The sequence below is a fragment of the Ixodes scapularis genome, unplaced genomic scaffold, assembly GCF_016920785.2.
Source record: "Ixodes scapularis isolate PalLabHiFi unplaced genomic scaffold, ASM1692078v2 PGA_scaffold10__122_contigs__length_95168666, whole genome shotgun sequence".
Classification (NCBI taxonomy): Eukaryota; Metazoa; Arthropoda; class Arachnida; order Ixodida; family Ixodidae; genus Ixodes; species Ixodes scapularis.
In genome coordinates, this window is record NW_024609836.1 from 40856571 (window position 1) to 40870031 (window position 13461).

The window sequence follows — 13461 nt, forward strand, 5'->3', positions numbered from 1 at the left end:
CGGACAGGGCTGCCCACTGAGCGGGCTGCTGTTCAACTTGGTTCTTGATCCTGTCATCAGGGCGGTGCAGGGAGGCGAAGGGCAGCACAACATCCTCGCCTACGCCGACGACCTCACCCCCTTGGCCGACGACCCAGGGACACTGCAGGAGCGCATCAACATCGTGGCGGCCCTCTCCTCCCGGATTGGGCTCCGGCTGAACCCGGCCAAGTGCAGGACCCTTCACCTCTCCGGCCAGCACCCTGTCGGCACGAGACCCACCCGCTCCTCATCGAGCGTGAGCCTGTCCCGGCCATCGGGGACTTCGTGGGACACGCCTTCCTGGGCAGACCCGTCGGGTACAGGGTGCTCCACGACGATGCAACCATCAGCGATGCCGTGGACCTCGGCAAGCGCCTCCTCAACTCTGTGCTCGCTCCGTGGCAGAGGCTGGATGCGGTAAAGACGTTTTTCTTTCCCGCGCTCAACTTTGCCATGAGGGTGGGCATCCTAGGAAAGGTGGAATGGCGGAGACTGGACGACGCACTGCGCCCGCTGCTCAAGCGCACGCTGTAGCTGCCAAGCAACGCCTGCAACGAATACCTGTATGGGAGCGCGGCGGCAGGTGCGGCGGGCATACCTGTAGCGGCGGACACAAGCGATGCCTGCCGAGTCGACGGAGCCTTCAAGCTCCTCTCCTCCGCCGACGCCGAGATCCGCGACATGGCCCTCCGAGCCGTGACCCAGGTGGTGTCAAAACGCCTACGGCGGGTTGCGGCTGCAGAGGACGTCGAGAGGTACCTGACCGGGGAGACCGAGGGCGACTTCCGGGCCACCTCAACGCAAGTCCAGTCTGTGTGGACCGAGGCCCGGAAGGCCTCCCGCCGCCTTGAAGTGGGGTGGGAGCTGCAGCTCGACGGTGCCCGAATCACTTGCGGAGACGTCTCGGTCTCCGCCAAACATCGCCACAGGGTGATCCGGACCCTCCGGCTCATCCTGACAGCAGCACGGGACACGGCCCTCCAGCAGAAGCCCAACCAGGGCAAGGTGATGGAGTGTGTCGCCTCTGACCCAACCAGTTCCCACTTCATGAGGTCAGGGCGGCACACTCGGTTCGCCGACTGGAGGTTTGTGCACCGTGCCCGGCTGAACCTGCTTCCCTTGAACGGCACACGCCCGTGGGCCGGAGCTGCCGACCAGCGGTGCAGAGCCTGCGGCTATCCCCGGGAGACGCTGCCACACGTCCTCTGCCACTGCATGGTGCAGAGCCGGGCCCTCACGGACAGGCATGACCAAGTGGTGAGCCGTATCAGGGCTGCAGCCGCTGGCCGGTTCACCATAACTCATGAGAACCAGCCCGTCGGCGGCACAAGCCTGCGACCTGACCTGGTGCTCGTCCGGGGTGAAGAGGCCCTCATCATCGACGTCTGCTGCCCCTTCGAGAACCGTCGCGCCGCACTGGAGGAAGCTCGCCTACAGAAGATCACCAAGTACGAGCCCGTGCGGCAGCTTCTACTGCGGCGGTTCCAGAGGGTGGCAGTGGAGGCCGTGGTGGTGGGGGCGCTCGGGTCGTGGGACCCTGCTAACGACCGAGTCATGCGTCGCCTGTGTAGCAAACCACATGCACGGACCCTGAAGAGACTGATAGTCAGCGAGACTATAGCAAAATCGAGAGACATGTACGTAAAACACGTCGGGAAGTGAGGACCATCGATGTTCACACAACTTCCCCCTCCCCTTTTTTTCATTTTTTTTTCATTTATTGTTTTTGAATGTTACAGCTTATTTTATGCAATGAACAAGTGTTAGAGATGTAATTTTTTATGTAACAAGCATCAATAAAAATCTGTTCTTATCAGCTTAATATCTGATATGGACCTAATTGGTCCAAGATATTAAACTTATTTTTGTGCACGGTGTTCCTCCGAAGCTTGCTTCGAGGTCGCCAGGGTTGGCCCGGTATTGCACTACCTCCGGGAGCGGCCCGTCCCCCTCTGGGGGAAAATAATGAATTCCAAAGTCAGATCGTAAATAATTGTCTCGGCCTTGCGGCTAAGATGATCGCTTCTCGGCCTTTTGGCTAAGATCAAGTGTAGTATCGCTTCTCGGCCTTTTGGCTTTGATCGAGTTTCGAGTTCGTCGACAGTTTCTGCACAAGAATCGTCTCCCTGTGACCCGCGTCCCTCAGTCGCGCGTCACCGGGGCCCCCACCCTACTGCCACGGAAGATGCCGCCGCCATCCCAGGCCCCGCCGAAGGCTCAGTCTTTCGTGTTCTCGGCACCCGCCGAAGTCCCTGTCGATGAAATAATCGACAGCTTGTATGGCCTCGTTGGTGAGGACAGTTTGACGCACTTCCAACACTTCGGTGCAATGAAGTTCCTGGCTGCAGTCGGTTCGACGGCAGCTGCAGACAAGATGGTAGCGCAGGGCCACCTGCTGCTTCGAAACGTCGTGGTCCCGCTCGAACAAGTAGGACCGCGTATCATCCACGTGACGGTCTTCCGGCTCCCTCCCTACGTCCCCGACGACGCCCTCCAAGCAGTCTTCAGTTCTTACGGGAAGGTGCTCGCCATTTCTCACCTGACCTACATAGACCGGCCAAAGCTTTTCACCGGCACGCGAGTCCTCCGCATGGAGATGAAGACGCCCGTGCCGAACTTCGTCAACGTAGGAGGACACCGTGTGATGTGCGAATACCGAGGAATGAAGAAGGTCTGTGCCCGCTGCGGCCTGAAGGGCCACTTTGGAGCCGCTTGTCGCACACCACGCTGCGACCGGTGCGGCGTCTTCGGCCATAGCACTGACGGCTGTAATTCCCCGTGCAAGCGTTGCGGTCACAACCACGCCACCACGGATTGCACGCAGCGCCGGAGTTACTCGGCAGTGATTCGTGACGAGGGTCCTTCGGATCCTAGGCCCCCTGCGCTGACGGCACCCGACCCGCCCGACAGCACTCCGGGTGCTCCACCCCAGCCTGCAGAGACCCACCCGACCGCCGCCGTGACCCAACCGGACGCTCCCCAGGTACCACCAGCCGCGCTTTCGGAGGCCAGCGGGCGCGACGGCCCCAACTCGGAAGCGGAGTCCCTCCCCCCCCTTGTCATCGAAGAGTCGGCAGAAAGCGAGTCGCCCGCAAGCCCAGAAGCCCAAACGGGAGCAGCCACTGCCTCCTCCTCGACAAGCGACCCAGGTGTGAGGCCACGAACACCCGTGGAATCTGCCACCGACAATACGGAAAGCATGGAGTCGTCGCCGTCAGAGAGCGACTCTGCCAGCTTCCCGGCGCTGGACCAAGCGGCCAAAAGGGCCCCCCCCTCCTCGTCAGACTCTGGACCTGGCCCCATACGCTTGTCGGGTACGAAGAAAAAGGTTCGACGTCTGAGTCTGATAGACCGTCCCGTCATTGGACGCCAACCCCCGTAACTAAGAGGCCTTACTCGTCACTAATTCTATGTCGCGTTCCAGTCTTTTTCTTTCGACCATGTTAGTGTTTTTTCTCTTTGTAAATGCCCTTCGTATCTTATCCCTCAACGTCCAGGGTTTTCGGAGTGAGGATAAGCAACGTGAAGTTGTTCATTTCGCCCGTAGTTTAGGCTGCGACCTTCTTTTTTTGCAAGAAACTAACTTTTACTGTGCTCGCGATGTCAAAGATTTTAAAGCTCGTTTTTCTTTTCCTTGTTATTTTTCTTACAGTTCGTCGCGTTGCACGGGTGTGGGGGTGATTTTTTTTCGATCGTGCTTATTCACTAGTAGTTTTTGCACTTTCGACCTAGACGGCCCCGTTATCTGTCTCGATCTTTATCTCGGTTCGCAACCGGTGCTCGTTATCAATGTTTATGCGCCCGCTCAACCAGCGTTTTCACATTCCTTTTTCGCATCGCTAGACATGTTTCTTTTAGAGGGCCATCCTTTTATTCTTCTTGGGGATTTCAACTGCGTCATTAATTCTTTCCAAGACGTCCGGGGGCGGGGCTGGGGCCGCTCGACATGGAACGCAAAAGAATTAGACCGCCTTGTTCGTCAGTTTCAGTTAGTGGACGCCTGGGAGGTTAAAAACCCTAACGTCTTTGGGTACACCTGGGCGCGTCGTGGCTCCTACAGCCGTCTGGATAGGGCTTACCTCCCCGCGAACTTTCCGTTCCCTGTGGCCCGGTGTGAGATCGTGCCCCTCCCGCCTGGCACGCGGTTTATCTCAGACCACCGCGCACTGCTCCTGGCACTGGCGGTTCCTGAGTACCGGGCTGGAAGAAGCGCCCTGTGGCGCATGGACGTGAATCTACTTCGGGATCCGTCTTCCGTTGCTGAACTGCGTAACAGCATCGCAGAAACTTTGAGTCAACAACCCTTCGACCCCACCCAGTGGGACGGCCTGAAAGCCGCCTGACAGGCCTTGCTGGCCTCGGCTGGCAGAAGCCGTAGAGCTCGGCAAACCGCAACTCTGAACGACCTGATAAGGCGGATCCGCATTGTTCAGCGGGGTGGGGCAGGGACCTTGCTCATGCAAGAGTACCTGAGCGTGCTTCGGGCGCGCTACAGCCGTGTACTTAGGTACAACTCTCGAACCGCCAGTGCCCAATTTCTGAGGGGTAGACCTGTGTCCGACCCCGAGGTTCTGAGGTATTTACACGTGTCTGGTGGGGAGGGCGGGGCCTCTACGCGGGTTTCGGAGGTGGTCCTGCCGGACGGCAGTATGTCATCCAGGCAGGATGACATAGACGCCGTGTTCCGGGAGTTTTTCTCTCGCTTGTACGCTTCAGCTCAAAGCGATACCCCTTGTGAATTTGCCGCGGGCGTAAGTCAGTTTTGTGGGGACCTCCCCGACGTTCCGACTGAGATGAGCGAGAGGTTGGCGCGTCCCGCCACCCGTCAGGAGGTGGTGGACGTTTTGCGTGCCATGAAGACCGGCTCGGCCCCGGGTCCGGATGGCTTGCCTACGGAATTTTACTCCAAGTTTTGGGATGTTTTGGGCGACGCGCTAATCAAGGTTATTAACACATTCCTAGTTTCGGGCTACGCCCCCGATTCCTTTAAAATTGGACGAGTTATTTTAATCCCTAAGACGGGAGTTTCTGGCTCTGATCCTCAATCGTGGCGGCCAATCACGCTACTAAACGCGGATTACAAGATACTAACCAGTCTGTTAAGTAAGCGACTTCGCGATATTTTGCCCGTGATCATTAGTCCGTTTCAGACGTGCAGCGTCCCCGGGCGCACGATCTTTTCTTCTTTAACTTTAACGAGGGACCTTTTTGCATACGCGTGTTCAAGATCTCTTAACGGTTGTTTCATTTCTCTTGATCAAACCAAAGCTTTTGACAGAGTTGAGCACAATTACCTCTTTTGTGTCTTAGCTAAGTTTGGATTTTCTAGTCTGTTTATAAATTTGTTAGAAAGTTTGTACTCAAACATGTCTAGTGAGCTTTTAGTAAACGGGCGCCTGACAGCGGCTTTCCCCGTAACGAGAGGAGTGCGTCAGGGCTGCCCGTTATCGCCACTGCTTTTTGTTTTGTGTATCAATCCTTTGCTTCGTAGAATTCACACAAGCGAAAATGTTCGGGGTTTTCCGCTTCCGGGGCTAAGTACAGTCTCTGTCTCAGCGTATGCTGATGATGTTTCTTTATTTTGGCGCGACAATGACAGTTTTCTGGCAGTAGATCGTATCTTTTCAAACTACTCCGCGCTGTCTGGGGCTCAATTGAACCCCAGGAAAAGCCAAGCTTTGTCTTTTGGTTCGTTCCCGCGTTCTTCACTTGGTGTTATACAGTTTGTCCAAACTGTTCATGTACTAGGCGTACCTTTCTCGCGCGAGGGAGTGTCACCCCTGGCTTGGGACGAGGTCTTCGGTGAAGCTCGAACACAAGTCCGGCTGGCGTTGTTGTTGTTGTTGAAAAACTTTATTGAGTTGAAAGATTTAGGAAAGGGAAGGGGAGAAAGGGGAAGAAAAAGGAGAGAGTGGTTGTGTGCCCCTATTCCGGGGCTCCAAGTGCGGAGTGAACTCGGAGTGCTCGGGCCACGAGCAGCCTCTGCTCGCTAGCCGTCGCGTACTTGAGTCCCGCTTCCCACTCCTCGAGTTTGGGCTCCTCGACTGGAGCCAGTCCTGGGAGGTTCTTGCATGCCCAGACAACGTGATAAACGCCCACCCAGGGCTCACCACAGATGGGACAGTCCGCCGTGGCGTACCGCTCTGGGTACCACAGATGTAGCTGGATCGGTGTGACGAACGTGTCCGTCTGAAGTCGTCTCCACGTGAACTCTTCTTCTTTGCTGAGACCTTTGGCCGGCCCAGGATATTCTGCCCTATGTGTTCGTAGAGCCTTTAAGGCCTCACTGTAAGTGAGCGCACTGTCCAGATCCCTCTGGGGCAGAACCGAGTCCCGGTATAACGCACCTCGGGCCGCAGCATTCGCCGCCTCGTTTCCGACTTGCCCCATATGGCCGGGGGTCCAGATCAGATGTACTCCCTCTACTGCGGTTTTGCGGAGGAGCCTTAGAGCTGGTTGACCCACGACCCTTCGCGCAAAGTTTTGACAAGCTCTTTGTGAATCCGAAATTATCGTCGCACGAGGATTGCAAACCACCGCCAATGCTATGGCCGCCTCCTCCACTTGTTCAACCGTCTGCGCTCGTATGGAGGCGACGCGTCTGATCTGCCCTTGCGCACTGACCACCGCTATTGCAGCCACCCCCAGCACCGGACCGGCCCCATCCACGTACAGGGTTCCCTCTCTGCTGTCCCAGGAACGCGCTAGGGCCACCGCTCGCGCTTGTCTCCGTTCCGCATTCCTATCCGGGTGCATGTTGCGGGGGATTCTACTGATCGTGAATCTCTGCCGGGTCTCAGCCGGCAGCTCTTCCCCCGCGTCTCCGGGCCCGTGAGAACCGCCGGGTACTGCCATTCCCAGTTTGTCCAGAAGCCACGCTCCATTCACTGTGGAAGAGAGTCGCTTCAGCTGTGACACCAGTTGAGCTTCATGAAGTTCTTCTATGGTGTTATGCACCCCAAGTTTAAGCAGTTTCTCGGTCGCCGTACGCTCCGGTAGTCCCAGCGCGTTTTTGTACGCTCTCCTTATCAGTACGTTTAGCTTTTGCATCTCCGCCTTGTTCAAGTTCAGGTACGGAGTGCCGTACGTCAGTCTGGCAATAATGAAGGCCTGGACCAACTGTATTGCCTCTTTCTCCTTTATACCGTGTCTACGGTTCCTAATTCGCCTCATCATACCGCACACCTGCGTGGTCATGGCGTCCAGTCTGTCGATAGTCGACTTGTTCCCCCTCCCCTGTTGTAGAAGCTGGCCCAGAATCCGAACCTCCGCTGGTTTTGGGACCCGGACCCCATCTATCACCACGTCAATGTGATCGACTAGCTTATCGCGAGGGTTTCGGAAGACAAGAAGCTCAGATTTCTCCGGGGCGCACTTAAGCCCGCATCTCATAACGTACTCTCCGACGATATCCGCCGCCGCCTGAAGCTTCTCTTCTATTTCCGCGTCACTGCCCTCGCTGCACCACAGGGTGATGTCATCCGCGTAGATGGCATGCTCCACGTTCGGAACCGCCCTCAGCGCTTCTGGTAGACCCCGCAGCGCAAGGTTGAACAGCAACGGGGAAAGTACTGCCCCTTGCGGCGTACCCCTGGAACCCAGTCTGTATGTCCCAGATTGCGTACTTCCCAACGTCAACGTGGCTGTCCTGTCCGTCAAGAAACTGCGGACATATTCGAAGGTTCTTCTCCCGCAATTAACTGTGCTGAGACCCCTAAGTATGCTTTCGTGCGAAACATTATCAAACGCGCCTTTCAAGTCTAAAGCTAGAAGGCATCTCGTTTGGCCGCTCCTCGGATTCTCCAGTATATCCTTATATATCCACAAGAGTATGTCCTGCGTCGATGTGTGAGGTCTGAACCCGAACTGCGTGTTCGGAAGGAGTTGTTCCTTGTCTAGATATTTCATAACCCTGGAGTTTATGACTCGTTCGAACGCCTTGCCCAGGCAAGATGTAAGCGAAATCGGCCGCAGATTTTCTAGCTTGAGCTCCTTTTTGGGTTTTGGAATGAAGCGAATGTCAGCAACCTTCCAACTATCTGGAGTAAGCCCGCGCTCCCAGAAATGTTCGTTGAAATGGCGTACCAGCTCTTTCAGGTCCCCATCCCCTAAGTTGTAGAGGAGTTTCGCTGTGAGGGAGTCCGGTCCGGGTGCTGCGCCCTTCCTCATAACCCCGAGCTCATACTCCTATTCCGCGACAGTAATTGGCCTGTCTAATTCAGGGTTTTCCTGCCCTTCATACTCCACGATTTCTCCTGTGGATTCCAAACACAAATACCTTTCCGCCAGCCGATCCATGATCTGCTTGCGGTCCCCGGGTAACTTATGTATCAGTTCCGCTAAACGGCCGCCCGTCACCGCCTTTGCCCTACTCGGATCGATTAAGGCCCTAAGCATCCTCCATGCCTGAGCCGTGCCTAGGCTTCCCCGTATAGAGTCACACAGGCCATACCAGTTCTTCCTAGCCAAGTCCACCGCATAGTCCTCGGCCAGCTTTGTGAGTGCTTGAATCCTCTTCCTCAGCTTCTTGTTGTAGCGCTGTTTCTTCCATCTCCTGGTCGGCCCGCGTCGTGCTTCCCAAAGATGAAGCAGACGCGTGTCCACTGCTGGGGTCTTCTCTGAGAGTTCAACTTCAGCCACGAACGGCTTGACACTGGCGATCACCTCCGAAGACCAATCCTCGATGTTCTCGATGCTAGCTGCACCTTTCCCTCTCTGTTTTCGCCATCGGTCCCAATCCGTTATTCTTGCCTTTCCCGTCTTTCTTGTGTATCCGGACTCGTGAATAGTCGTTTCGAGGATACAATGATCGCTACCGAGTTGCTCCATGAGGTTAGTCCACTCAGCGTTCGCCACGTTCTTGACAAGCGTCAGGTCCGGACAGCTGTCTCTGCATGAGCTCGTGCCCGTCCTGGTTGGCTGATCAACCTCGGTAAGCAATGTTAGGCGTTCCTGGTTGATGCTTTCCGCCAGCCTTCTGCCTTTCGGAGAAACGTACTTGTAACCCCATCCCGGGTGAGGGGCGTTGAAGTCTCCCGCAATAACGACAGGGTCCTTCCCCGCCTCCTTGACCACCTTCGCGATGAGCCGCCTGTAGTCCGTCTTATGGTTCTTTGGATTTCCATACACGTTCACCACATGTACACCCCGATCCCCTTTTTTCACTGGGATGATCACAATGTGACAGCACGACACCTCACAGCCATCCAAGTCTAGTCTCGTGGCTGCGTAGGTCTTGTGCACAAGCGTCGCGACGTATTGGTCGCCCTCAATTGTAGCATAGTCTTTGATCTTCACTGGTTTCTTGCCCGGCTCCTGCAGCAGTATCACCGCCGGGGGATTGGGTTCAAGCGACACCCTCAGGCTAAGGCTCGCTTGTTTCCGACCCATCCCCCTGCAGTTCCACTGTCACACTTTCAAACTTGGCTTCGCTGACTTGCGCATGATTCTGCGTCCGAAATTTCTGCGTCCCGTAGAGGCTCGCCCGTTTTTCTCCGCTTCGAGACGAACTGCCTGAAGAGGCTCTCTTGGTTTTGCTCAAGAGTCTTTCCTAATTTCTCCAGCTCGGTGACCCTGCATGTCAGCTGCATCAGTTGGCTGGTGAAGAATTCTTGAAGTCCCTGGATCGCCCGCTGAACGGTCGTCTCCACGATCGCTTGTACTTGCTCTGCCGAGACTCCCCCGGTTCTTTCTCTTTTGTTCCAAAGTTCCTCTATGGTCTTTTTGCAGTGGGTCACGTTCCTCCGCAGGTCTTGTATCGCTCCGTTGCTGCTCGCCCCTCCACCTTTGGGCTGGGACGTGCTCCTCGACTCCTGATCCCCGACCCTTTGGAGTTCCGGCCACTTCTTGCGATTGCCTGGATCAGTGAAGATCCCTTCCATAGAGGTGCTTCGCTTGCTCTTTTTTCGCTTGCCCTTTTGCGGGCGCCGCTTGGATGTAGTCATATCTCGAGACGCGCTTCTCCCACAGCTGGCGGACCGGCTGCGCGAGCGGGTGCGCGAGTCTGACACGCTCCGTCCCGACTCTCTCGAAAGCCACCGCACGTGCTGCGCGCCGTCGCGACGTCTCCCCCGACTCCGTCTAGGCTCCCTGCTTTTAGTCTCCTTGTAGAACTTCTCCGGGCAGTGTCTGTCGTAGGTCTTGTGGGCCCCCCCGCACAAGGCACACTTCGGCACACACTCATGGTCCTCACCGACCTCAGTGGCCCTGCACGCCGAGCACGCAAATCCTTCCGGCTTGCTGCATACGTCTGTCCGATGGCCCACTTCACCCCAGTTCAGACAAGCCGCCCTAGTCTTCTTATAGATAAAGCAGGGAGTCTCAAGCCAATTGAAGCTCACCGTGAACGGTACCTTCTTCCCCGCAAATACGATTACCGCAGACTGTGACTTCCCTAGCCTCCTTGCTTCTAGAACTTCGTATCCCACAGCTCTGGTTTTCTGTCGAATCTGTTCGTTAGTCAGGTCAGGCCGGACACCGTGTATGACGCCGCGGCACGCATCTTCGCTCGGGGAGACATGATACGCTTCGACGTCTAGCACGCCGACAGGAAAATTCAGTTTCTTGATACCTGCGACGGCTTCCGCTTCGCTCCATTCGTCCGTACAAACCATGATTGTATTCTGTGCTTCCAGCAGCCTTACGACCGTCTTCTCGTCCAAACCTCTCGGCAGGGAGCTCTGGACCGCTTCCCCGATCAGGCTCCTGTACCGCTTCAGGTCCACCGCGACCCGATGAGGTTTGATAATGACCTTGTGCTTGTAGACTCTGAGACTGGGCAACCTCAGAGTTTTCCTCGACTTGAAATTCTCCGCCGTTGTTCCCCCGGCTTCATCTCGAACTTGTTTCTCGAGGCCTTGCGTCTCCCTCTTGCTCTTTTTCTTCTGCATCAGTACTTGCACCCAGCCGTTGCCGGGTCCTCCGTCCTCCTGGTCCCCCAAGGTGGCATCCTTGATTCCATCATCCCGGAGTGGCCGCTGCGCCGGGTTGATAAATCCATGCGCCACCTCGTCTGGGTTATAGCCGATCACTCGACCGGTACCTGGAGTTTCTTGGGTCCTTGTATCCATCCTCCAGCCTTCAGCCCCCACCAGGACGGCGACCGCCACGCGATAGGCCTAGCTAGGCGGCCGCTCCGAGAAGCTCGGTGCGGCGCGCCCTGCGGCGCGAAGCCTAACGAGTGTTAACAGGCCCTCCGTGGGCCAGAATCGTGACAATGTCCTTGAAATGAGAAAGATTCGGCTCACCGGCATGAAAGTGGTATCGAGCGAAACCGGAACGTTAGCTCTGTCTTCTCCAACACTTTTCACCGCACAGAAAAGGAATTTTCCAAGAAAAAGGACGATTTTCTGCGGAGCCCATAGAACATGCGTCCGCTCTCAGCACGTGCGTGCACGCGCCCCTCCGGCTGGCGTCAGAGTTCGAATTATCGCTTAGTGACAAAGCTTTTTTAATCAAAAGTGTAATCTGCGCCAAGCTCTGGTACGTGTCGCGGGTGGCACTTCCTCCTGCAGTTTTTACCCGACGTATGACATCTTTATTGTTTTCTTTTGTATGGCAAGGGAAGACTGAGCTCGTTGCCAGACCGGCGCTGCGTCTACCGCGGTCCAGCGGCGGCCTGAGCATTCCGTGTCTCAGTACGTTTGCGCAGGTACTGGCCCTCCGCTGCGTGTTAGATATCTTGGAGGATGTAGACTATATCGGCCGTACTCTAATGCTGTACTGGTTGGGTCATTTGCGCCGGACGCTCGTGCCTCGGGGGCTGGGGAACCTGGCTCCGGCGGCGGAGACACCTCTGCCGCATTACGCTGCGGTCGTTGCGACGCAGCGCCGGGTGACCCAAGAGTTACCCGGCGCTCACATTCAACAGCTACCAGTATCCCGTGCTTGCGAGTCGCTTTGTGCCTCAGAGGTGTCTCTGGCGCACCAGTCGCGTAGCTCCCAGGTGTCCTGGGAGAGCCTTGTTTCTACGGACGTCCCTGCGCAGGCAGCCGATACTGGCTGGAAATTTGGGTGGGGGGTCCTACCAACGAGAGACCGACTAGCAAACTGGGGAGTTGCCGCTACCGACAGCTGCCCCAACTGCCCTTCTATCGAATCCAATGAGCATGCCCTCGTCGGCTGTGTTGTCGCCAGGACGTTCTGGACACTAGTGGCACGGGCCTTCGGGGTGCGCCTGCTCACGCAGAGACGACCCAACCGTTTCGCTAGACTTTTAGAAATTTTAACGCGCCAAGTCTTGTGGGAGTTTAGGTGTCGCGCCGTGGTCCAACGCCGCCGGTTTAGGCCTCTGTTCCCCATGCTTCGAACTTTAAGAGAGAAAGTTGCGGACTATCTGGAGACACAACTGTGGACGCTTGGGGAGCAAGAGTTCCTGAGACGGTGGCACTCGCGGTTTTTCCACGTTAATAACAACAGAATTTTGCTGCGGCCTACTCCGGTTCTGCACGGAATGTGACATAAATGAGTGGTGAAGTGTGGCCTGCGTGCCACCAAATCTTAGCACTGTTGTCAGAGGTGTGGCTGTTGTGCCAAGATCTTTGTAAATATGTAAATAAACTTTTCTTTCCAGTATCTGTTCTTATCAGCTTAATATCTGATATGGACCTAATTGGTCCAAGATATTACAAACTTATTTTTGTGCACGGTGTTCCTCCGAAGCTTGCTTCGAGGTCGCCAGGGTTGGCCCGGTATTGCACTACCTCCGGGAGCGGCCCGTCCCTCTCTGGAGGAAAATAATGAATTCCAAAGTCAGATCGTAAATAATTGTCTCGGCCTTGCGGCTAAGATGATCGCGTCTCGGCCTTTTGGCTAAGATCAAGTGTAGTATCGCTTCTCGGCCTTCTGGCTGAGATTAGGTGTAGTATCGCTTCTCTGCCTTCTGGCTAAGATGAAGTGTAGCATCGCTTCTCGGCCTTCTGGCTGAGATCGAAGTGTAGCGGGCTGAGAGTTTTGAGTCTTCAAGTGCGTCCCCGGGACCCCGTTCGTTGCGTGGCCCCTGGGGTTTCCTTTTCTCCCAGTCATGGCAACGCCTTCCGTGCCGACGAAGGCACAGTGTTTTTCCTTCAGCGTCCCCAACGATACTTCGGTCGATGAAGTAATGGACGCGTTTCAAGTAGCCACCGGCCCCGGTGGCTTGAAGTACCTCTAACACCACGGTGGGGTGAGGTTTATGGCGGCCGTCAGCAGCATGGGTGTAGCCGACCGTCTTGTAGCTCGAGGTCATTTGACGCTTGGTGACGTGGCGGTTCCTCTGGAGCCCGTGGTGGCGCCCGACTCCTCCACGTGTCTGTCTACCGGCTGCCCCCTTACGTGACCGAGGAAGCCGTCGTCCAAGCCCTCAGCACGTACGGAAAGGTGAAGGGAATCTCCTATGTGACATTTCGGGACTGCCCGGACATCATGACCGGCACCAGGGTGTTGAAGGTAGAGATGACCAAG

General features: G+C 56.1%; 2 protein-coding genes and 4 pseudogenes across 2 annotated transcripts; 5 read left to right on the top strand and 1 right to left on the bottom strand.

Moving 5' to 3' along the window:
• Positions 1–702: 702 nt before the first annotated feature.
• LOC120842470 lies at positions 703–1683 on the top strand. The gene has a single exon (XM_040213604.1). The coding sequence runs from the start codon at positions 703–705 to the stop codon at positions 1681–1683; it is 981 nt and encodes a 326-aa protein (XP_040069538.1).
• Positions 1684–1795: 112 nt separating this feature from the next.
• Positions 1796–1972, top strand: LOC115325855 (annotated as a pseudogene).
• Positions 1973–2039: 67 nt separating this feature from the next.
• On the top strand, positions 2040–2190 carry LOC120842491 (annotated as a pseudogene).
• A 205-nt stretch (positions 2191–2395) lies between these two features.
• On the top strand, positions 2396–3409 carry LOC120842489 (branchpoint-bridging protein-like). The gene has a single exon (XM_040213629.1). The coding sequence runs from the start codon at positions 2396–2398 to the stop codon at positions 3401–3403; it is 1008 nt and encodes a 335-aa protein (XP_040069563.1). The 3' UTR covers positions 3404–3409.
• A 2445-nt stretch (positions 3410–5854) lies between these two features.
• Positions 5855–11090, bottom strand: LOC120842471 (annotated as a pseudogene).
• Positions 11091–12566: 1476 nt separating this feature from the next.
• On the top strand, positions 12567–12744 carry LOC120842495 (annotated as a pseudogene).
• The last annotated feature ends 717 nt before the right edge of the window (positions 12745–13461 follow it).